Raw genomic sequence first — 25,107 nt, forward strand, 5'->3', positions numbered from 1 at the left:
AAATACAGCCCTGGGGGACTCCGGTCAACAAAGTACTGTATATACAGTCGGTTTTAAGTGGTTAATGAAACTATAGTGAACACACCTCAAACTTCTTAAGCTCCTCTTTGGCGACAGTGTAAAGCACTCCAGAGGAGTTGGGCAGAGCTGCCGTCCTCTCTGATGTCTTCAGCCACTCCTCAAACCTGGAGAAATCGTCAAGAAACTTCTGCCACAGTCGCCACGTTTCCTCAATCCTGCACAGAAACATATGTAGAATATGAGAGAAAGAATTTGTAATCTACTGTATTGTGTATGTACTGTGTATAGTTAGTGTTTTCCCTCTGTTTTAGTTATATCTGCACCAGGCCAGGGCTTTACGCCACCTGGATGCCACCTTTATATATATTTTCATTAATTACATTTTATATCATTTTAGATACCTGTACACACTGTCAATAAAGTGGTTGAGTTCAGGAGACCCATGTACAGTATGCATATGTTCACAATACAGTATGTGTATGCTGTAGAGACATTATTGCGTTATTCATCCAAAGAAGAAAGACTGACTTGAGCCTCCTCTCCATGGACATGGCGCAGATGTTCCTCCAGCGTCTGTCCAGACCCCTGGTGGCCTGCTGGATGGAGTCACACTCCGTCTCTGTGGAACAGGCGTCACAGTCGTGCAGCAGCACCTCACACAGGTTCAACACGGACGCCACCCCCGTACTGTGCTTCTCTATGTCCCTCTGCAAGTCCTGGAGATGAGTAATCATTTAAATAAACGTTCAGGCATTTTAAAGTAAAGACTTGCACAGTGCCAATAAATCGCACTTAGTGAAACTAAGAATAATAGTGAAACAAATGTAACATAATAACATGGATGACTGCTAAAGATTCTCGTGTTTGTAGGTTCCAGTTCACAGTTTTTTCTTTAAAAGAAATTATCCAACAGGTTGGTTGATGCCATTAAAGCTAGCATCTGATTAAACTAAAATAGGACACATAAAAGTGCAGACAACAAAACAAAACAAAGGATGAAAACAAACTAAAAGGCTAATGATTTGTTTAGTCTGGAACAAAAAGAAACATCAGCCTTTTGCAATGTCATCAGTTGCGTTTGTTTATCACATCCTTGGGTAACAGACCCACAATGAACTGATTATGTGATTTGGTATGTCTGAAGAGAAAGCTGTATAACACTGTAGCAAGTGCATGGAGGGACTGCTGCAAAGCCAAATGCACGTGTGGCGAACTCCAGCTACAGTATGGAGAGAAAATAGGTCACTAGGTTCTCAGACTGCGGTCCTGATTTAGACCTGCGTCTTGGCAGAAGGATACGGGCAGAGCCATTCAATCTACCTCAAGTCAAACAGCCAGAGACACAGTATGTACATGAGTCATACTGTACTCTCCCAGTGTAGCCACCTCATTTGTTCTGCTCAAGTGTTTACGTTTGTTTTCCAACCAGCTTGTGAGTTGTGAGTCACATTCTCTCACATTTTTCTGTTTACATATCTTGCGTAACATTATGTAATAACAAATGTGTTTGTCTGCATGTCCATCCAAGTTGTGTGCATAGGGTGAGTAAAATAATATCATTAATGTTGGTTGTTAAACAGCTCTATATTCAGTAATCATTGCTACTATAGAAGGTAGGTTCAGTAACAGTGATGAACATGATTACTATCAGAATATGGAGGTTTATACTTTTAACAAAACATGTTTAATCACTTTTAGTGGTGCCTTCATTCTTTATTCATTGAAGGTTCTTTCTTTTAATTGTAAACCCAAATTTGTAAAAACGTGAGATCAGCCGATGAATATTGAAATCCACCAGCCACTGTGGCTAGTTAGCCAAAACCCTGCGCTATCATGCCTCCATGATCATTATTGTTTTGATCTGCTGGTCCCTCAGTATTGTACCTGCTGCTGGTTGAGTTTTCTCTGGATCTCCTGGTCGTCGCAGGTGTCATAGACGATGGGCCTGGATAGATCGGTCTCGATGTGAGCCAGCCAGGAGCGCAGGCTGCTCATGTTCTTGTCCAACTGCTGCACAGCCACCAGGGTTTCCCTCAACTTCTTGACCCTGAGAGAGTGAGAGAGTGAGAGAGAGACGGACAGAGTAACATATTCATTACATGTAATACCACCAGTTCACACTACAGCAGAGAGATGTCTTTCCAGTTCTGTTACACCATCCTACAAGAACAAAACAAACCAAATATTTCACTACCCAAACATAGACAATCACCTCTGGCAAGAGATCAATCTTGTTCACTAAAACCATGATCCTGAGGAGGAAATTACACACAGATTGCTCAGTCAGCATAACAACATGCAATGCAATACACTGACTGTACTTTAGGTAGGACTGGATATCAGATAATGGTGATAATAATGAATCATAAAGCTTGATAAACCTATGTGCTTTCATTCAACATAGAACGGTATTACGGTATTAAAATGAGTACTGAAGGATAATAACATCTCCATTCAGCTGTAAAGGACACTGTTAAATTCCATAAAATTGTGTTTATGGAAAATGGACACAATAATATGGAGACACAAATGTTGAAAAATGCAATGCAGTAATTTGACACTTCACTTTATTATTTTAGAGCTGAGTGGATAAATGGAGGTTTGAGGTGCCATGGATTTATTTAGACATTGGGGTTGGAGGGAGATATTTAAATCTTGTCTCCAACACACACAACAACTGGGAACCATTTTGGACCTGTAAAGCTCTAATACTTCTTTAGCAAAGCATCTACTGTGTTACAACAACTGCCAGTGTCAAAGCAGCCAAATGTTAACGCCCAACCCCAAAAGAGCAACACAACCCTCAGTCTCACCAGAGGTATTTGTCAAGAATGTAGGCAAGCAATGAAAGCCATTCTTTCATTGCACAGACTAATTAAGATGACTTCAGTGTGCTACTGCGGGACACATTTAACAGGTCAGTATGACTTTAACCCCCAGTGTTGCTGCAGCTTGTGTGCAAACAGCAGCACGCCACTGCTCTGATGTTGCACAATTCATTGGCGCCATACTGTATCTGTATGAGTTACACCACATTGGAGTGTCCATGGGGCTGTCATCATCAGAATATCTTGCCTGGAAATATGTCAGCCTGCTTTATGTGTCTCACATGTACTGTACATCTACAGTATGTGTACTGTAGGACAATGGATCCCAAACTTTTCAGGCCGCGACCCCCCAAAATAATCACATTTAAACTGAGGACCCCCCACCCGACAAGCACTTGGAATTGTAGACATTGCATTTAGTTTGACTTGGTTCCACAGACAAATATTGTGAAAATAACCAAACTACAAGCTCACAATGTGAGCTTCTAGATCGGCTACTTTCTTACGCAATATTTGACAATTTGGCCAATTTGGTTTTAAAAAGGTCTAACTTTAGAAATGTGCAGATATCCTGTATACACTTATACTGTATGTTGGTTTGTTTACTGTTGAGGGTCCCCAAAATAATTTGGGGACCCCCCTGGTGGTCCCGACCCCCAGTTTGGGAACCACTACTGAAAAACATGGCAAAAACATTCCAGGCTGGCTAAACTTTCTGCCATTCATTGTGTGGCAAATCCCCTAATATTATTTAACCAAAGTCAGGTACAGTACACACCATTTCTCAAAGGCAAAATACATTTCAGCACAACCTTAATACTGAGGATCTAAATACAGCCACAAAGCTAAAATAATTATCTGACAGGCAGCAACATAAAAGCCTACTACAGTGTGCCGCTGGATAAAAACATCAGCTTTCATTCTCGGTGTCCATACGGTAGGAATTGGACTAACTTCATACAACATACTGATTCTGATGCCATCCAAGTAAATGCAATTGCTTTTACGTTACTTCACTAAGCAAACCTATTTGGCAAACACAACAGCTCAGCTACTATGTTCAAAAACAACAATTCAGAAGCATGAAATTCCAAGAATGTCCTGCCTGTTGAAATCGCAATCACATTCCGGCAGATCTGAGTCGTCGATTGGACATCCTGCCATATTATCCATCTCTAAGTCCAAAACCATGGGGGTGATCCCAAGTTCCCAAAGTCAAAGCTAACAGCTAACAACAGAGGAGCTATATCCAAGCTCCCTTCTCTTTTGCCCAAGCCCTGCAAATGGGACTTTCTCTGCCACTCGGCTGGCGGGGGGTTCACAAGTGTGCACAAGTGTGACTTATCAACAGCTGCCCTCTGAGTAAAAAAAAAGAACAGAGAAACAGTCGTGTGTGTGTGTGTGTGTGTGTGTGTGTGTGTGTGTGTGTGTGTGTGTGTGTGTGTGTGTATATGTGTATGTGTATGTGTGTGTATATGTGTGTATATATGTGTGTGTGTGTGTGTGTGTGTGTGTGTGTGTGTATATGTGTGTGTGTGTGTGTGTGTGTGTGTGTGTGTGTGTGTGTGTGTGTGTGTGTGTGTGTGTGTGTGTGTGTGTGTGTGTGTGTGTGTGTGTGTGTGTGTGTGTGTGTGTGTGTGTGTGTGTGTGTGTGTGTGTGTATGTGGGGGGGTGAGTGCCCGAGAGTGACAAGTGCTGCTGTTTCTAAAATAGGACTTACAGTCAGAGGCATGTGCCACAGAGGTGGCCCACGGCTGGAATGTCATACAGCAAATGTGCGCATGTACATAGCGAGTTTCAACTGCAGCCAGGACTCCCAAGTTCCATGCATGCAAATCACAGCAGCGGAGTGCACAGTAAGCAGGATCGCATTCCAATAAAATGTTCTTCTAACGGAATAAAAGAGCCCCGCTTATTCATCAAATAAGGAGAAAAGAAAACAAACATCCACAGAGATTAGAAGGGTGTCTCCGAATTGAAAAGGTTTGAAGCGCTGTTCGTTTGAAGCGCTGTTCGTTTGACGAAGCGACAAGCTGACTTGTCTCGTTGTTTTTGTTGAAGTCAAAGACTGATATGAGAGGCATTATGCAGCTGTCTCCATGAGGTCACTGACTGTCCCCCTCCCTCTTCCTCTCCCTAACAATCCCTCTCCTTCTCCAAGTCTCCTTCTCTACGCCTCCTCCATACTGAGGTCAACAGAAATGTATGGAAAAAATTCTATCCAAACAAAATAATGGATAATTAATAATGTATAATTAACCACTGATTATCACTCACTTTACTATACTTCAAATAAATCGAAAGTCAATGATGAGTAACAGAGTAGCATGTACAAAGGCATGGGGCTGGTGCTCTCCAACTTTTTTTCTTCTTTTACTACTGGCTGGACGCCCCACTGATGCTATAACTGCGACCTCAGGAAATGCATCAGCGGCATTGTGGGAATAATTAATTTGCCATGTGTGTTGGAATATCAGATGGGAAACTATGGCAACAAATGCAGTCATGGCTCTGCATGCTAACAATTCAGAAACCTCCACTAGGAGGAGTGATGCACTGCTCCATGTGTGAGATGAGCACAGCGCAGTTAGGAAATCTGACTTTGTAAAGGATCGCACATTCCATTTGACATTATTTTCTCTGCACATTCTCACACATTCACACTGACCGAACGAGGTCACACAGTTTACAATGGTTCGTTTCTCACCTTTCAAAAGTCAACAACGGACGTGGGGTTTAACTAGGGGGGCATGGGAAGGGGTAAAACCACTCAACAGGGAGGGAAATAAAGAGGATGAATATGAATGTAAAACAGGTAAATTGATGAATTTGAGCTCAAGTATTCCATTAGCATTCACATTGTAATCAACAAAAAACTAAGTAAATAAGCAGTCCTCGTTGACAATGATCTCAGACACCCAAAAGAGATCTCTTCTAACTGCTACCTTAAAAAAAAGAAAACTCTGATGTTTCACCGTCAAACAACAACAGTCCTTCAGCAATACAACCATTTGGCCACTGATGAATCCTATATAAGTCCTATATACGGTACTTCCTTGTACGACAAATAGTTAAAAGTAGCTGATCTAAAAGCTTACAACACATTGTATCGCGATGCGTTGTGAGCTCGTAGATCTGCTATTTTTGTCATTTTCAGACCATTTCTGAACATTTCTGATATTTTCACCCATGGTAACCTTGCGTTAGCGTACTGTCCCTCCAGAAGGGAGAAGGGAAGCCGGGGCCTGCATGGTCCACAACCCACCTGGCAGCAATGAGGTCCAGGAGATGTTGCCAGCGCTCGCCGACCTTGCTGAGTTTGTGTTGGATCTCGGCAGCCTTGCTGTCGTGGCTGGCCCTGGCCAGGCGCTCCCCCATCACCTGCAGCTGCTGCTTGTTCTCCTGGGCTACGCTGATCTCCTCCTGGTAGTCCTGGGATGCACGCACACATCAATATAAAATACAAATACATTAACACAGCGGATTTTACTGTGTACATCGATTAAGGGTTACATTAACCCATTCAATCTGTGTCATTTTAGAATTGAGCTTTAACCATTATTTTAAACATTGGCTAAAAAAACTTGTGAACATTTTTGAAAATCTTTGAGTATTGTATTTTTTAAAGCGAACATTTTGAACTAAAATCTTTGCTTCTGGAGGTCCCTGGAACAAAATACTTTACAAATGTTCGCTTTAAATATATATATTCAAATATTTGCACACATTTTCCACACATTTTCCACAAAAATAGCAGATCAATAGCAGAGTGCCTCGCTATGAGCTTGTATATCTGCTATTTTTTAATAGCCAAAGAAATCTCTTAATGGGTTAAGGCTGAAATTACCTTGCGCAGCTTCTCGATCATCTCCTCGATGCTGATGTCTCCATTCTGGGACACCCTGCTCTCCATCTGGGTGAGCCACTCACACAGTTCCTTGTTCTTCTCGTTGAACACCGCCCACTCGTTCAGCTTCTCACTCACCTGCTGCCTGCGCAGGGAGAGCTGGCAGGAACAGAGCAGTGTTCATTTCGTTGACTAAAACTATAACGCGAAATATTCGTCGACTACCTTTTTCACTGACAAAAACAACATAAAAACTGATAAAAGAAAAAAAAAGACTGAAAAAAGTACTAGCTATGATGACTAAAACTATGACTAAATATATTGACAATTTCATCAACAAATAAAAACTAGACTAAAATGTTAGGGAGAGCCTAGTGGAGAAGAGATCCAGTAGAACATCATTTTATGCTTGGTTGTGTGTGGGTTTCGTGCTCCGAAAATAGCCGGTCTACAGTACAAGCTCACAACGCGTTGCAGCGTGACACGTTGTGAGCTTGTAGATCTGCAATTTTTGGCACGCAGCCAAGAATAAATCAGGCATTATGACGCCACCCCGGCCCGCATAAATACATTTTAGTCGACTAAAATCTTATGATATTTAGTCAACTAAAACTAGACTCAAACATTTCAGATGAATAAAATGTGACTAAAGACTAAATGGAATTTTATTCAAAAGACTATGAATAAATACTTGGTGTCAAAATGAACACTGGAACAGAGAAACCATCCCAAACAATAGAATTATTAACTGATATTGTGTAATCAATTCCAAATAAAAGAAAGGAATGAATAAATAAAGGAAGAACAGGGTTCATGGTAAGAGAGAGGAGTATTAGGCTGAGAGAGACACATGCGATCAAGTGATAGAATACAGCAGTTTAGTACCAGGTGGAAATATATTACCTTAATATATTATTAATATATTATCATCATTATTATTATAAAAAAATATAAAGCAATTATAAAACTGCACGTATGGACTGTTCTTAAACCAAATAATCCTTTTTTATCGCTTGTGGTGTGCAACATATATGCCAAGATAAGATGCCAGATACATGATCTCTCTTATCCTATCAAAATACACCACAGCTGTGGCCACTGTCTGTCCCCAATAAGGACAAGCACTGTCTGTTACCCAGACACCGCTGTTTAACACTGATAAATAGCATCTGTGTTTATTTTATCGCACACTGTCGCTGCCTCAGCGGAATGTCTTATTATGCCCAAGGTGCAGGGTAGTAGCTACATGCACTTAGTATCAGAGATAATACAGAGACACTCTCCAGGCATATGTGGGTAATAAAACAAGAACTGAATCAGAGATATGCACCCTGCAAAAGTACTATCCATACATAGTTATCCAAAAGCTGTATGTTCTCATAAGGGACAAATATGAAGCCTGCAAAAGCTTTGTCCGTGTGTGTGTGTGTGTGTGTGTGTGTGTGTGTGTGTGTGTGTGTGTGTGTGTGTGTGTGTGTGTGTGTGTGTGTGTGTGTGTGTGTGTGTGTGTGTGTGCATGTGCGTGTGCGTGCGTGCGTGCGTGCGTGCGTGCGCGTGCGTGCGTGCGTGCATGTGTCTTATCTACCTGGTGGCAGATCTCTTCCCACTGACGCTGTAGGAGGTGGAGTCGCTCCTGGAGGACGATGAGGTCATCTGCACTGACCACGCCCCCCAAAGAGTCCCTCAGAAGGAACAAGGAAGTGATGTCAGAAGTCCAGCCCTCCACACTGCTCTCTAACTCCTGTAACGCATGACAGTAAACAAATACCATTATGTTGTTGGGTGCACAAAATAATCCATGTCCTTACACATGCGCACATGAAAACACACTCACACACACACACACACACACTCACACACACACACACACAGGCGCGCACACACACACACACTAATCCCACCAACTCCAGGAGCAATTTTCTTTTCTTTCCCTAAACATTATTTCCCTAAACATTACAAGCCAAGAAGACCTATCAAATATTCGGAAATCCTACAAATGAACAGCCACAGAGAGACAAATAAGTAGAATGTGCAATGCCACAATACTAGAATAAATAATAAATAATAATGAACAAAAAGCCTGTATTAGGCCATTAAATATTACATTCCAGCAAGACATGCTACTATAGATGCATTGTAAACACCACAGTCAAGCTGCATGTATTCCTTACACTGTATAGAAATCTGTTACAAATGCCGTATTCAAGGTTAAAATCAGAATAAGGGAACAGAAAGAAAACCTAACCTCACATCTCCTCCTGCATTGTGAGGGGTGTGCTGTAGCCGAATGACTTGACGTCTGCCCGCCATCCCTTATTTACACAATACGCACCAACACATAAATGCAGGCACACACACATGCTCCCTAGTGCAATACAATGATAATACAGAGCCTCCCCTCTCTCGCCCTCTCCCTCTCTCTCCTTCTCTCTAACTCTCCCCACCCCCTCTCTCATCAGCTGATGCTGTGCAACGGGCAGAGGCTAACTATTATATTCAGCAATTCTCCCAGCTCTTCTCCCCAAGGAGCTGACGACATGTCATGCATGAAACATGACTACACAGAACACACTGCCTGACGTGTACAGAGGAGGGGCCAAACAGAGCTTGATCACAGCGTGGTCCCCACATCACAGACACACAAATAACTGATGATTAGACGTAAATACACACACACACACACACACACACACACACACACACACACACACACACACACACACACACACACACATACACACACACACACACACACACACACACACACACACACACACACACACACACACACACACACACACACACACACACACACACACACACATTATGCGTGGCTTAATGGGAAATAATTTTGCACTGAAGCTGAATATCAGAATGGATAGGCCTGTACACAGAACAAATGTCTTATGAATGTTACACAGCACCAATGACCTGAAAATCCAGCAAACAAGGTCATTGAGTGCAGACAGATGAACAGGATGTTGACCGGCTGGTACGTGTAAGCGCCACACTGTATCCAGATTAAGAGTGTGCATTCTGTGTGTGCGTGTGTGTGTGTGTGTGTGTGTGTGTGTGTGTGTGTGTGTGTGTGTGTGTGTGTGTGTGTGTGTGTGTGTGTGTGTGTGTGTGTGTGTGTGTGTGTGTGTGTGTGTGTGCGTGCGCTCTCTGGTGTGTTGAGAGACAGACAAAAGTAGAAAGAGTGAGGATTTGTCTGTGTACGTTTATAGGACAGACACAGTCAGTGAGTCAGATGAAAATATAATTGAGTTTGTTTGTGTGTGCGCGCTTGCTCGTGCGTGCGAGAGTGAGCGTGAGTGTGAAAAGGCCATGGCATTCTCTTCTCACCTTGCAGCGGACTTGCTCAGAGTGCAGCTCTTCATGATGGTCAGGCAGCGGTGCGGACAGCTTCTTCTTAAAGGCCCTCAGCTTCTCTAATGATGCGTCGATGCCCTTCTCACAGCGCTCCCAATCCTAGACACACACACACACACACACACACACACACACACACACACACACACACACACACACACACACACACACACACACACACACACACACACACACACACACACACACACACACACACACACACACACAATTAGAGCACACATACTGACAGCATCTCTAGCTGTGCCTCTCTGATCTTTCTCTATCTCATACACACTCATATACACTGTACACACACCTGCTGTGTGTACAGTGCATCTATTTATCGCTGAGGCAACTATAAATTATCTGCTGCTGTTCCAGCAACAGCAAGCTTCAAAATACACAACTGCACACATACGCACACAAACATGCACAATACATACTGTACAGTATGCACACGCTACACATATACAGTACATGTGAAGAGAAGCTAGGAAAACAGTAGAATAATCCAGGCTGCTGAGCCACAACTCTATTCCCTAAGCCTGATTTATACTTATCTGGACGCCTGTGTCTCAAATCAAAAATGCGTTCCACACTGGGAGATTGTGGATCTGCTATTTTCAGTGTGTGACACCCGCGGTCCTGCGTGCAATCTACAGTACTATAAGGCTTTAAACCTCCTTAGTAACAGCATGAGACACAGTGACACAGCACAAATCCACCAGCCAAAGAAGAGAATTAATGCAACCTCAACAACTGAGCTTTCAGCTCCAGAGAGAGGTCATAGATTACAGCTATTTTGAGAGTGTAGCATAAGAAGTACAATTCAAGGCAAAGCGAGGTCTTTTGTTTGTGAAAAAATGCAGCATACCGCAGCAATGCAGCATACCATAGCGTAGCATACCTAAAACAACAGTAAAAGCATACCCAGTGCAGGAACAGAATATATAGTCAGCAGTCTAAGAACTCAGTAAGGAGGACATAAAGATAAAGGGAAAAAAGAAAGCGAAAAAGGATGGAGCAAGAGAGAAGAGCGAGTGGACAGAGGGAAAGAAAGAGATCCTCTCCTAAAAATCGTTAAGCCATGGGTGATAATTTTAAACTGCGTCACACAGTGCTTTTCAAAATGACTCTCAGCCTTCACAATCCACCTCACTGTGCCCTTGTCATTATGCTTCGCTGCACAGCGCCTGCAGCTGGTAATGTGCACATTAATGTATTATGTGTATGCCAGTCACCAAAACTGTCACGGGCACACAAACAGACACACATACAATACACACACACTCTCGCTCTTCTGTCGTGTGCACGAACATGTGTTAAAGTGTTCAAGAGCATTTTCATCTGAGCATGTGAGTGAAGAGTGTGCACTTATCGCGCACTCCATCTTTCTCCACTCCAACCATTCATAATTCATAGGATAACTTGGTTTTACAGTCCTATATGCGGAACAAGGAGGGCTCATTAGGGTTCACATTGGCAGATGCCCTTTAGCTCCCTTCACATAACTTTTATAGTGCTGCAGCACATCACAGTGCAGACAGCCACACACTGTGATGTGCTGCAGACAATTAGATTCTGATCAGACGAGGTTCCAAAGATGTCCATAGGAATGTATGTATGGCCTGATGATTGATACCTTCTTGTAAATGTAAACCACTAGCATACCAAAGCACACAGGTAGTTCCACTGCATGTGGAACTGCAAAGTGGATCTAGTTCCACAACTATGTACAAAGTGGATGAATATAATACCATCTATCGAGGAAGATTTTTGATTTTATAAAATTCTTGTCTTTTATCTTCATTTCTTTTTTTCCACGTAAAGCTCCTTGATTACTTATTTCAGCCGTTTTAACTTGCTTTAGCAGCTAACCTTAAGCAGGCCGTGTAGCTCTCTCCTCTGCTGGTCCAGGCGGTGGTGTGCATGTCTCCACCTCTCTTGCATGTCCATCAGCTCAGTCTGCAGCGCAGACTCTGCCCTGGAGTCGGCTGTCAACAGCAGGCTCCGGCCGGCCTCCACCGCCAGGATGTAGCCTCCCTGTTGCCTCTGGAGCACGCGCTCCCTCAGCTGGATGAGAAGAGACAAGGAGTTGGGGCATAGCAGGGGAAACAGCGTACCTAAAGGAGTCTAAGGTTGGGGATGGGATGAGGGTTTGTGTAGCAGGGGAGTGGATTAGCATTTTGGTAAGGTATTTCAACGGCGGCCACGTAGGGGTTGAAATTTACTAGAGAGGAGCGTTCTTTATGGTAGGATTTTAGCGATTGTGAAACGTATAATGTGTTAATGGGTTTAAAGTCTCTTAGAAATTACATAAAAAAAGTAGCCATTGTAAGCAAATCATTGGTTATGAAGCAAAGTCTTCTGCCGTAATCTGAAGACTTCTTCAGACTCCATCTCAGCCCGTACCACTTGCCCTAGCCTTGATGACCTTGCAGCATGTTATGTAGACAGATGCCAGTTCATTGTTGGCCTGGCATCCTATAGTGTGTATAGTTTCATGTAGGCTGATGATAGGTTCTTGGTTTACGTATGTATTAGTTAATTATTAGATTATTGGTTTACTTATGTATTACTTTATTATTAGATTACTATTTTTATACATTTGATGTATTATGTGTATTATCTTGTGTTCTTGCTTACTGTAAATCGCTCTGGATTAAGAGCGTCTGCTAAATGCCTAGACTGTAACTGTAAAGTCGGATTAGTAATGTAGCTGATTCCTGCTGAATGAAAACAGCACAGTGCAACTGCACGTCCCTGCCGCACACACCTGAACCCCATTCGGAATGTGAGAAAAACTGTTATCAGAGGAGAGTTTGTTTGAGACAAATGTGTGGGAGTATGACATCATCAAGAGAGAGGGCCTTCACAACGCTGCCCTGTGGAGATTTCTTTATCTGTACCTGTATCTGATCCAACATGGTCCTGGCCTGCTGTAGGGCCACCGGCTCTCCCGGCTGATGCACATCCGGGTCACGCGTCACTTCCTGCAGCCACCGCCGCAGCTTGTCTGCCATCTCCTTGTATTTCTGCCACTGGCGGACCAGGCTGTCGATGATGCCCCTGCGCTGCTGAGCCCTCCTCACCACGCATTGCCACTGGTTGCTCAGCAAGGCCAGCTTCAGGCTGAAGTCGTCTCTGGCAATGTGAAATATGGTAACAGTACAGTAAAGTCAGGTTTGGAGATTCATTCATTCATTCATTCATCTATCGCTATACCAACAATCGAAAAGCAGTTTGGGAAGTAACAGTATAAACACTGAAACATCAGCAACAAATCAGATTAAGACATTCACACTCTCAATGTCTCAATGTATTCTGTTAAACACACACACACAAACACACACACACACACACACACACACACACACACACACACACACACACACACACACACACACACACACACACACACACACACACACACACACACACACACACACACACACACACACACACACACACACACACACAAACGTGCTAGTGAATCGTGCTTTCTCAGCTAACCTTACTAAGGTTAGCTGAGAAAGCCCTCATAATGCAGTTAACCTAAGTGTCTGATAGCTTTTTGGAGAAGCGCTTTTCTGATGGGAAGTTTAGAAAGCGGCCTACACTGTTTGCCAATAACTTTGAACGATGCACATGAATGATGACCCTCATCAGTGGTGTGGAGTCATTGAGTCAATACTGAGAGACATTCTACTACTGTGAGAGCAGCAGTGTGAGCGTTCATACCTGTCGTCCACTTGTCCCTGGTCCAGCATGTGGTGTCCATCGCTGATGATGGAGTAAAGAATCTGCTGCCTGCTGAACATCTCTGCTTGGAACAACTGCACACACACAGATTCATGGATGCTCTATCAACAAATATACATATGTATTACGTGCATACAAATATGTATGCATCCTCTCTCACACACACACACACACACTGCAAACCTAGACCAAACCTCCTTCTACTTCTCATCGCAACACTCACACACACTCAAAAACGCTGACACCAACATAGATAAGCACACACACACACACACACACACACACAGACACACACACACACACACACACACACACACACACACACACACACACACACACACACACACACACACACACACACACACACACACACACACACACACACACACACACAGACAGACCCCTACCTCGTGGTCTCTCTGTTGTTCTAGAAGACTGTGATAGTTGCCAGAGATCTCGGCAGCCAGCTTCTGCTCTGTCTGGGACAGGAAGTCCATCCAGGCCTCGCACTTCTGCAGGAAGCTCTGCTGTTGGAGCAGCACTGCCTGCAGCTTACTAGAGATGGACAGATGGAGATAACACATAGGAACATAAAACAATATCTGGTCAGACCTGCCTGTAATAACGTTTACCATTTCCTGACATTGTTAATTGGGCTAAGATTATCTATAGTAGTGCATGTGGTCCTCCACTGATAGAACATTATTCATTATTGTTATTCTATAACAAAGTTGAAAACAAGTCTTTAATATATACAGTCAGGCACACAACGGATCATAATCCCACCAAAACTCACTTCAATCACCCCTTCATTTGTGAAGTATCGTTTCGGTTGTAAGTTATGCACATGATGTGACTTTCATTATTTGAAATACAACCTAAACTCATTTTAGCCACGTACTTATTCAGTATGGTACCACAGCACACAGCAGAGTATGAGTAGTTCATGTACCTGAACCTCTCTGTGAGGTGAGCAGAATGTGCGGCCCAGGACCTGTTGAGACCCTGCAGGCTCTTAATGTCTCTGTCGCTGAGAGGCAGTCTGTACGCCAGCTCATTGAGCCGCTCCAAGTCCGGGGACAGACTACTCAGCTTCAACAGGTGAACCTGACAACACCGTGTCACACATTTCAATGTGGATTAGTACTGTACATTCTAAACAAAGACTGCAGTTGTGACACACACATTTCAAATGGATTAGGACATTCTAAAGAAAGACCACTGTTGTGGGGGAGGTAAAATTACGAAAGTGCACTCCTGCATCGGATTTACTCAGACGTTCTGCATGTTTAGACACATTTAGAAACTTTCATTCTCTTGACGAAAACTTTTATAGGCTAAATGAGCATTAACCACATGAATAGCGTCCCTATTCTGGGCATTTCATAATAGACAAACACTCGGCGAAAATAGGCAAACAAAATAGCAGATCTACAATGGTGCAACGCAGTGTGAGCTTGTAGATCGGCTATTTACTGCAACGAGAGTTGGTGTAGTGGGGAAAAAGGATAGACTCCTGCGGGACCCCAGTCAATGAAATATACATGTATAGGGTTTAAGTGGTTTAAGTGTTCTTTAAATGAAAGAAAATGAAAAGTCCAACACACAGAGAGAACTGTGGGACACGGGTCAAGACAGCGGCGTTAATGTACCTTGAGTTTCTCCATGCGGTTCTGAACATTGATGAGCTCTGGTGAGCCGACAGAGTCAGACTCCTTCAACGCCGCTTCTGCCTCCTCTGCATAGCGGCGCAGTTTATCCAACTGCTCTGTGAATCCCCCACAGTCCTGAGCTCCAGACTAGACAAAACAAGGGGAAAAAACAGAATTTCATAAGACAGTGGATCACATCTCAATCTTTGTTATTTGAGATCTTGGAACTAGCCCAAACGATGGCAATTTTCATGGGTCTGACGCTGATCGCAATTTTGGAGAGTCCTAGACCAGCAATGATTTGACTGATATTTTGTAAAAAATAAATGAATAAATAATTAAATAAATATAATAATAATAATAATTATTATTATTATTAAAACATTATTTGTATGTAATAGTTTGTGCATCTGTACGTGTTTGTGCGTGTGTGGATGTTGGTGTGTGAAAGCCCTGCTCTGTGTACCTACAGTATGCCATCCAATGCCTACCTGCAGTCCTTCCCGCTGCCTGTGCAGGGAGTGCTCCAGTGCTACTAGGCGATGTGTGAGTGACAGGTGGTCTGACTGGAGGGCGGCCATAGAGGAGGCGTCGACCTGGCTCTTCAGCTGTTCTCCCAGCGCCTGCAACCGCTGCAGGGACTGCTGCGCTGATGCCTGGCCTCCAAGACACTCCTGCAATCAGCACAATCAGCAGATTATCAAACATGTTTTCAATGGAAGACTATTGTTCAAATACAGCCTTATGTATGTGTCGCATTACTGTATCTATTTGTTTGATAGTTCCATGTAGCATCAATCGATCGAAATCAATCAATCAATTTAGATAGGATAGAAGAACGGTGGATTGGATAATATAGTAGAAAAGTGGATAGGATAGGACATGCAACACACAGAATAGAACTGGGGAGGTTACGATTACATGGACGCACTATCCTATCATCTACCGGCGTACCCTACTTTAATTTATCTTCACTCTGGTTCAAAGATATAGATACAGAGTTTAATAGTACAAAATGCTGTGCAAGCATATTGTGGTCTGTCAACAAGGGACAAAGGGACAGTACAAGACTACAAGTGTGTAGTCTCTAGTCTCTAGGCTACCCTCATTTCCCACTGCAAGACCAGCTTCATTTTGGGGTATAAACTGGGCCCTGACGTTCAGGCGTCTCATTCTGAAAAGCCTTTTGTTACGTTCAGCTTGATTTGCATTCAAGCAGCCCAAGCTGACAGTATGCAATTTGCAGAGGGGATAGAGGCTTTGTAAGAATCCTTAAAATGGGTTGACAAGCTGTTTCCGAGCTTATTCAAATGTCCTTAGAGACCACATGAGAGAGAGGCGATGCATTTTTCAAGAAATTCCTTGGTTTCTTAACTGCTACTACTGTACACTAAGTAACAAATACAGAGATTAACTCACACAAATTCTAGTCCCATTAATAGACTAACTGTAGATTTGGTCACTAAAAAGTTGAAATAACTTTAGCAAGCAAGTGGCCTTTTACAAGTGCATAGGGAAAAAACACTGTTGTAGTACTAAACAATGAAACAACTCTATGACTTAGCCATTCAACTCCACTGCTCCATTGCCTGAGCTGTACTCACATCGCAGTCTTTTATCCAGGTGTAGCTTTCCTCTTCCGTGATGTCCCTGTTGGTGGCGCTCTTGAGCAGGCGGTCGGCCCACTCGTCCTGCTTCAGGACTGCCGTCACACACTGGCTGTGCAGCGCTCTGTAGCGCTGCCACAGCCCCAGCACAGTCTTGCTGCTCCTGAGCTGCTCTGAGATCTGCTCCAGTAGTTCATTCCATCTGAGACAGCACAGGTGAGGAGGAGCGGGACAAGATGGTTGGAAAACTGCTCAGTGATTGAGTAATATAAAACATGTTTTTTTACATTTACTACAACTAACAAACAGATGGCATTTTTGTCCTGTTGTGCCTACCTGACGTTGACATCCTGGAGGGCGCTGTTGAGTGTTTCTGCCACTGAAGGATGGCACTCGGTGAGCAGCTGGTGCGTTACGGAGCCAAACTTCTTCAGACTGCTCTCCTGTTTATCCATTTCTTCCTGCAGGTTCTGATCCACATAAAGTATGCGCATTCTCAGGTTAGCCGTTATACCATTATACAGTTATAACACCTTTCTACAGTATGTTGGCATCTTGACATAAGAGATTCATTATTTACAACCGAAACTATTATGCATTGCATACATGGGGCATGTCCATAGCATTTATCAGACTGACTACTCTCTCTCCCCCCTTGCCCCCCCCCTCTTCTTCTTCCCTTTTTTTTCTATGGAAATAACAAAAGATAGAACTTGCCCAAAAACGAATTTCACCCACTTTTTTACTTCTGTAAACCTGTGATGTGACAATAAAGCTAATGCTGATTCTGATTCGGACTTTGACTACCATCAAAGTCTTAACCTACCTTTTTTCTTGAACATATTTTTTACATTTCATACCAATAACCTGTAAGCTGATTGTATGACGTTCTGTATAGTAGTGTGTATATCTGTCAGTCTCTTATATGTCATCACGATTTGTGTGCGTGGGTATCTCATTTTAAACAAGCTTAGTGCTTTATGAGCTATCCAGTTTAGTAGACCTTGTATTGTGAATTTGCACTTCCATGTACTGTTGTTCTCATGTCTTACTAAATAAAGTACATCAATCAATCAATCAATCAATCAATCAATCAATCAATCATTCAATCAATCACCAGCAGGTCTGAGAAGAAAATGATGCAGCTACAAACAATGAGTGAAAGGATAAAAACAATGACAGTGAGTTTTACTGGTGTGCTATTTCCCCATACTGTATGCAGAAGAGAGAGTACTGTAACTCCTGTGCTCCTCACCTCCAGGCTCTCCACCTGCTGCTGGACAGCTTCCAGAGACCCGTTGAGGAGGTGCAGTCGGGACACAGAGTACCTCCCCTCCATCAGGTAACCGTTGATTTCCTCGGCTGCTCGCCTGTACAAGGTCCATTGTTCCAACACCGACCGCAGACTCACCTTCATCTGACTGATCTGAAGGGGAGGAAAGGGATACAGGTAGACAAAAGATATCAACGTACATAACTATAAGTAGTATGAAATGTACTATATTATTATTATTATTTAATTATTTATGATTATTTCATCTCGTTAGTTGCAATGTGATCAGCAGCATCAATGACACATGTACTGTAAAAATATGAATTGCATGTAAACAATCAAACCTTGTGTATTTCAGACAATTCTGATGCAATATTATATAGATTCTTAGGTGCCAATTCAAAAATATGTATTGCAAATCTTTAAGTATTGGGATTCTGAAAATGCTCCATATGGAATATTTACATTTCCAATTAATCCTTCTTTTATGATACTGGTCTAAGAAAAACACATCCTTCATACTTTCAATGATATTCTATGTCATAAGATATTTAATTATAGAAGCAGCATGTTTTCAACAAAACATCAAACGAAACAATGTTTCAACAATTTGAAACATAGTCATTTCATAACTGAATAAATGTTTTACACCATACCAATTGTGTATTGTGCATGAAATACATTGAGTGTGTTACAGTTCATTTGTAGAATTCTAGAGCCTCACCATGTGATCCAGGTTGGCCCAGGCCTGGTTCAGTCCTTTGAGGGTCTGTCTGACGACAGAGCAGGCCTCTCCTTTCTTGTCCTGGATGAGCTTACTTCCACGTTCCTCAGCTTTCTCTAGATCCTTCTCCTTCTCCTTCACCAGCTCCTCTAACTCCTGTCAAAAGTCAGTAGAAGTTATATCAGAGCAACAAACAGAGTTATGTATATAAAGTGTAAGACACACATCGATGGGGATGCTGTGCTTTACTACCTGACAGTCTTTGAGTGCATTCTGCACAGATGCCACATCCTCTATCCTATGTCTCTTCTTCAGTTTCTCCTCCTGCAGGCTGAGCCAGGCTTTCAGGGCCTGGACTCCGTTCTCATGCTCCAACCAACCTTCCAGTACTCTTTCTAAAAGTTGAATCTGCATAAATCACAAAACAAAACCACAAAGATTCACCACACCATTACGCATTTCTAACTTCTAAATCCCCACATGGAAAAGCTGTGTTGGTCACCCATGCATAAAAGACAGATCACATAATCCATAAAAGAAAACAAGATGTGTGTATCTGACTTGGATTTCTCCAAAATGATGGACGCTAACTCAAGACCATTACCTTTTCGGTGATGAGTCCTTGCAGTATCTGCCACCGCCTGTTCATCGCTCCCAGCTTCTCGGCGAAGTCTGTCTTACTGCTACGTTTCCCCTCCACGTCCTGACTGCTGATCTGCAGCACCGACTGGTTGACAAAGTCCACAGTCAACTGCTTGCATGTTAGGTCGATACGGAAGCCCTGGGGGAACGCAGAGAATTTGATGTGAGTCAGACGAGGGATTGAAAACAAAACATTGAGGTACTGTATGATGAAGAGTTGGACGTAATCTGGGCTTTAAAGGTTGTCCAGAAAGTAGCAGGAATTCCTGGAAGCTACAGTGTGTTGCTTAGGAGAACAGACTCTTTTGTATGTACCTTATATTTCTGTAGGAAGTCTTGGACCGCCTCGGAGCCTACTGCTCCCATGATCTTGTTCTGGTCTTCTTCTATGATGTTTTCCATGAGAGAGATCCAGCTCATCAGCTCTGTGATGGCATGACGTGACGCCAGCTTCTCCATCTGCAACTGAGGGAGGAAAGGAGAAGAGGAGTCAACATGAGAACAGTCAAATATACCCCATAAACTATGGGATGGTAACACTCTATTTAAGTGCTTTGAATCAATATTAAGTGTACATGAATTATTAAAAAGCCAAGTCATGAGCCAGGCGCTGTTCCCAGACCTGGTGTAGTTTCTCCTGCACCACAGGGATGCGAGTGAGCAGCTCTGCCCACTGTGTGTCCACCTGGGCCAGGGCTGACCTCAGACCAGCTGTATCCACTCTTTTGAGCCGCATAAGCTGGTTGCCTGTGCTAAGAACCGAGGAGCGCAGGGAAGACTTGGCGTCCACCTCCTTGGAAAACTCCTGTCAGAGAAACAACAAGAAGATGCACATGTTGGTTTATTTGTGTAGCAGCCTATGTTGAGATATTTTAGTGTTTTGTGTTACGACGCTTTAGCAAAGTGAGACGCTTATATCTGATTTATGCTGCAACAAAGTGTGTGATGTGTCATCATTCTAGTCGAGTGACACGTTGCACGACTTTGAAGATACTATAATAAAATAATTTAATTGATGTATTCATCATATTCTGATCTGATGATATATGACAGGGGGAAAATGATAATCTGTACATGCTAGCTAATAACTGACCAGGAAGGCGTAGAGGTGGTCTCTGACGGTCTCCAGTTCCTGGGGTACCGTTACAGACTGGGTAGTCCAGAACTCGAGCCGGTCCAGAGCCGACCGTAACCACTGGCTTAGCTCTGCTGACTCCCTCTGGTACCTGCGGTTGAGAACAGAAAAACGATTGGCTTTTACAGACAGAAAAGTACTGTGACTGACGGGCAGATAAACAAAGGATTTAAAAGTGCCACTGACTGACATTCAGACTGAGGGACATAAACAGACAGACAAAAAGTGAGACTAGCGGCCACACGTCCTTCATCCCTGGCCCATGCCACTGACCTGGTCCAGTGTTTGAGGGTGGAGTCCAGGCGGTGCAGCTCCTTGTTGACCTTGGTGGTGGAGGATAGCCAGTGCTCTCCCAGCTGGGTCAGCTGGTTCTCCAGGTCTGAACAGCACACCGACAGCAGCAGCCTCTTCCCTTCCTCCAGCACCTGGTACAGCTGGGGCTGATGCTCCGTCAGGCTGGCCTTCAGACGCTGGGGAGATGGAAGGCAGGAATGACAGAATAGAAAATACATTTGTGAATTGAATTAATATATTATAATGAACATGCAACATTATACTGTATCAAGGCCAAGGGCTATGGCCCCATTATGAAAAACAATCATTTTCATGATTTTCATTTCATTTTTCAAATGTATAGAACAAGTAAAAGCTGAGAGCAGTTAGAAGAACCGATTAGAACCGTTAGAGGAAGAACCGATGCTGAGGTGTTTTATAAGACATATATGTTCAAAACATTTCACCATTTGTGTAATCCACCGCATCGGCTTACTTATTTGTATACTATGCATTCATGAATTAATGTATGTGTGCATGTGTATAGTACCTGGTAGAGGTGCATCCTGTCATTGAGTCGCTCCTCCGTCTCCTCCACCAGGCCTACAGTAGGGATGCAGCACTCCACAGCCTCCAACTGCCTACACAAAGCCTGGTAGTCCTCCATCAGCCTGCTCCACGACTGGAAGCCAGAGGGAAGGGGAATGACTGGGTTAGTCATTAACTGGACACTGCTTCACTCATGTCATTGTGATATCCATTATGCTATCCATGAGTGTGATGCTAGCAAGCAACAACCAACTCTGCCCTTTGAGGTTAAAAACTCAAGATTTAACAACACACGTTTGTGCCCTCTGTCCATCCCAGCATTTAAACACTCCCGCCTACCTCCAGAATGCCCTCCAGCTCTACTCCTCTCCTGTGGGCCTGTTTGAGGATGTTGTGGGCCAACACCATTGTCTCCTCCAGCGCCTGGCTCTCTCTCTGCACCACCAGCCCAGACACCTTTCTGTAGAACGTCTGGGTTAGGATCATATGGCACTCCAGACCCTGGAAGAACTCCTAGGAAAGAGGGCGAGGAGGAGTTGAATTGAGTGACCAATTCTGGTACTGCTAAACAATTACAAATAATAACAACAATGTAAGCTACAATCCATACGTTACACACCGCTGTCTTGCTCTCTCGATGGAGAGACCATCGAGAGAAAAAGACCATCGCCAACCACTGCATATTATGTGCTAGTTATATTGCATTAACATACTCCACCATACAGATTGGGTAAAATAAGGGTTTATTCCTTTAAATAAGGTACAGATTGTAGCTTTAACTGTAGAACACCGCAAATCTTATGATTTCAATCAAATATTTTGTATTAATTCCCCACTTACTTTGTGCTTGTCCAGCAACAACTGGACTTCAATGACAGAAGCCACGGTCATCTTCTGGTCAGCGGCCATCTTGTCCTGGGCGGTGTCCACCAGGTCAGTGAGGTCATGAAGGGCAGCTTCGTACTGGGCCTTTAGAGTCAGGCTATGGTTCAAACTGCTACGTCTGGAACCCACCATCAACACCAGCTCCTCATACGCATCCTTCACACGCACGCGCACGCACACGCACACGCACACACACACACACACACAAATTATTGAATTAACCAATTATCCACGAGTCACTTAAACAACAAACATATTCTGAATTTTGTTTAGTTTTTGTTTAGTCTATTCTAAAATTGGGACTCCAAAGTTTAAGTGGTTAAAGGGATAGTTTTGTCTCATTCCTAAGCCAATAATTTGATGACCAGCGGACCGGTAGACAGCGGTTCCGGTAAGAGACACAAAGGAGAGTCTTTGTGTCTCCTACCAGAACCGCTGCCGGTCATCAAATTATTGGCGTAGGAATGCGACAAAAACAAAAGAATATCCATGAATTCAAGTCTCCATGGGGTGACTAATCGATAGAAAAAAAGTCATTTTGGGGGTGAACTATCCCTTTATAAACTTTACAATCCATTTGTTAGTCCTGGACTGGAACAGTCTCACAAATGAAAAAGACATAAAAGAAAGGTGTGGTGCATTACACTTGACAGGTGATGCATTTATTGATCAATAAACATTATAGTTAATGAGGAGTATGTTTTTCCAGGTTTCCAGCAGTATCGTCAAAAAACGTTTGGTTCAATGCATCAGTACAGTGACATATTTCAGGTATATTATTGAGGCCATGTTTGCATTGCATGGAACTTTAATTACCTGTAGTTTGAGGAGGTCCTGGTTGGACACCTGGTCAGACTTTAAACCCTCAGATCTGGTCTTCAGCTCAGTCACTCTCTGTTCAAACTCCCTCAGACTGTCCTCCACCTCTGATAATGTCTACAAAATAAGAAACAGTAAGAGGTTTTCTCTGAATTCACTGATGCTTTGCTATAAATCTTAATACATATTGTGAATACTATATTGCTATTCATAAAACGGGTAGCTCAAATCACATCACACAATCTGATTGGTTGATAGCCATGGTATAATGAAGTCATGCTATCAGTGTGTATCTTACTTCTATCTGTTTGGTGGCAGGTCTGTCCACAGTTCCAGCCATCCTCTGTAGCAGCTGGTGTTTACTATCACTCAGAGCTGTGAACAGCATCCTCAACTCATTCTAGGAGAGACAACAGAAGCAGGGTTATAAACACATTCATATGAAGAGGTCTTTACAGATGGTTTCAAAGAACATCAGTGAACATTCTATCCCAGTGGTTCTCTTTTTCATTTCAAGGACCAACACTCTGAGAGTGTACAAATGGAACCTTTTGGTTCAGAGTTACAGAACTTTAAGGGTCATTTGGAGCCCCCTCAAGGAACCCTGAGGGTCCCTGGACCCCACTTTGTGAACCACTGTTCTATCGCATGTGAACTTTCGTTCTATTTCGTGCATACTACAGTATATCAAATCAGAAATCCCTGGAACCACACACACACACACACACACACACACACACACACACACACACACACGCACACACACACGCACACACACGCACACACACACGCACACACACACGCACACACACACACACACACACACACACACACACACACACACACACACACACACACACACACACACACACACACGCACACACACGCACACACACGCACACACACACGCACACACACACACACACACACACACACACACACACACACACACACACACATATACCTGGATGGTAGAATGCTCTTGCAGCCGGTCCCTCATGTTGTCACAGTGCTGGTCCAAGGTGGAATCCAGCAGGCCTAGCCGCTCCTGCAGGCCGTCCACGGTGTCCTCCATCAGGGCTTGCTCCTCTCCTCCACACAGCCGGCCCGCGCTTCCACCCAGCAGGTCTCTGCACTGACTCACCTCCTCGGTCACCTCCTTCAGCTCTTTACTCAGGCCCTTCAACAGAAGAGGTGACGTTGTTGTTTGAGTTTAGTTTAATCCCAGTACACTCTGTACTGTACTATACTGTACTATAAGATATACGTCATCTAAGTTATACACTTCTGTATGATGAAACAACATTGTCCAGTCTCTCACCTCAAGGTGATAAAGTTGTGTCTCTGTGTCCTCAGACAGCAGAATCGGCCCAGAGAGAAGCTGGTTCTCAGCGCAGTCCAGCCATGAGGAGGCAGCTGACACTGCTGCATACAGGTCCTCCTGCATTGCCACCACCTCCAGTGATCCCCCTGCCTTGAAGTCCCCACCGCCTGTCTTTGAAGACAAGCAACAGTAACAGTGTTACTAGGGTTTTTTTTTTTTTTTTTTACTACATTTTTATTGGAACAAAAGATTTTCAAAAGACAGATACACATACATGAAATACAAGACAGAACATAAAAGTGGGGGGGGGGGGGAGGGGAAAAAAAAGGACAGTACAAAAACACAAGAAAGAAAAAAAGAAAAAAGAAAATACACAAAAAGGCTGCATTCTACA

General features: G+C 43.4%; 1 protein-coding gene across 1 annotated transcript in view; it reads right to left on the reverse strand.

Annotated features, from left to right (window-relative positions):
* The window catches only part of syne1a (spectrin repeat containing, nuclear envelope 1a), a gene marked incomplete at its 5' end in the record, with an annotated part of 159,284 nt that overhangs the window by 13,770 nt on the left and 120,407 nt on the right, over nucleotides 1-25,107 (reverse strand). Inside the window, 32 exon segments of the mRNA XM_084082326.1 lie at nucleotides 86-236; nucleotides 550-737; nucleotides 1,906-2,068; nucleotides 6,115-6,281; nucleotides 6,697-6,855; nucleotides 8,282-8,437; nucleotides 10,042-10,167; nucleotides 11,947-12,141; nucleotides 12,978-13,212; nucleotides 13,810-13,904; nucleotides 14,238-14,385; nucleotides 14,783-14,937; nucleotides 15,483-15,629; nucleotides 15,974-16,156; nucleotides 17,087-17,291; nucleotides 17,426-17,559; nucleotides 18,345-18,515; nucleotides 19,087-19,242; nucleotides 19,339-19,494; nucleotides 19,691-19,867; nucleotides 20,044-20,193; nucleotides 20,351-20,533; nucleotides 20,822-20,954; nucleotides 21,137-21,333; nucleotides 21,687-21,818; nucleotides 22,025-22,198; nucleotides 22,526-22,726; nucleotides 23,387-23,506; nucleotides 23,688-23,789; nucleotides 24,354-24,569; nucleotides 24,711-24,874; nucleotides 24,877-24,880. Coding sequence (XP_083938452.1) covers nucleotides 86-236; nucleotides 550-737; nucleotides 1,906-2,068; nucleotides 6,115-6,281; nucleotides 6,697-6,855; nucleotides 8,282-8,437; nucleotides 10,042-10,167; nucleotides 11,947-12,141; nucleotides 12,978-13,212; nucleotides 13,810-13,904; nucleotides 14,238-14,385; nucleotides 14,783-14,937; nucleotides 15,483-15,629; nucleotides 15,974-16,156; nucleotides 17,087-17,291; nucleotides 17,426-17,559; nucleotides 18,345-18,515; nucleotides 19,087-19,242; nucleotides 19,339-19,494; nucleotides 19,691-19,867; nucleotides 20,044-20,193; nucleotides 20,351-20,533; nucleotides 20,822-20,954; nucleotides 21,137-21,333; nucleotides 21,687-21,818; nucleotides 22,025-22,198; nucleotides 22,526-22,726; nucleotides 23,387-23,506; nucleotides 23,688-23,789; nucleotides 24,354-24,569; nucleotides 24,711-24,874; nucleotides 24,877-24,880 — 5,043 coding nt within the window.

The sequence above is a fragment of the Gymnoscopelus microlampas genome (assembly GCF_963454915.1).
Source record: "Gymnoscopelus microlampas genome assembly, chromosome: 16".
NCBI classification, from domain to species: domain Eukaryota; kingdom Metazoa; phylum Chordata; class Actinopteri; order Myctophiformes; family Myctophidae; genus Gymnoscopelus; species Gymnoscopelus microlampas.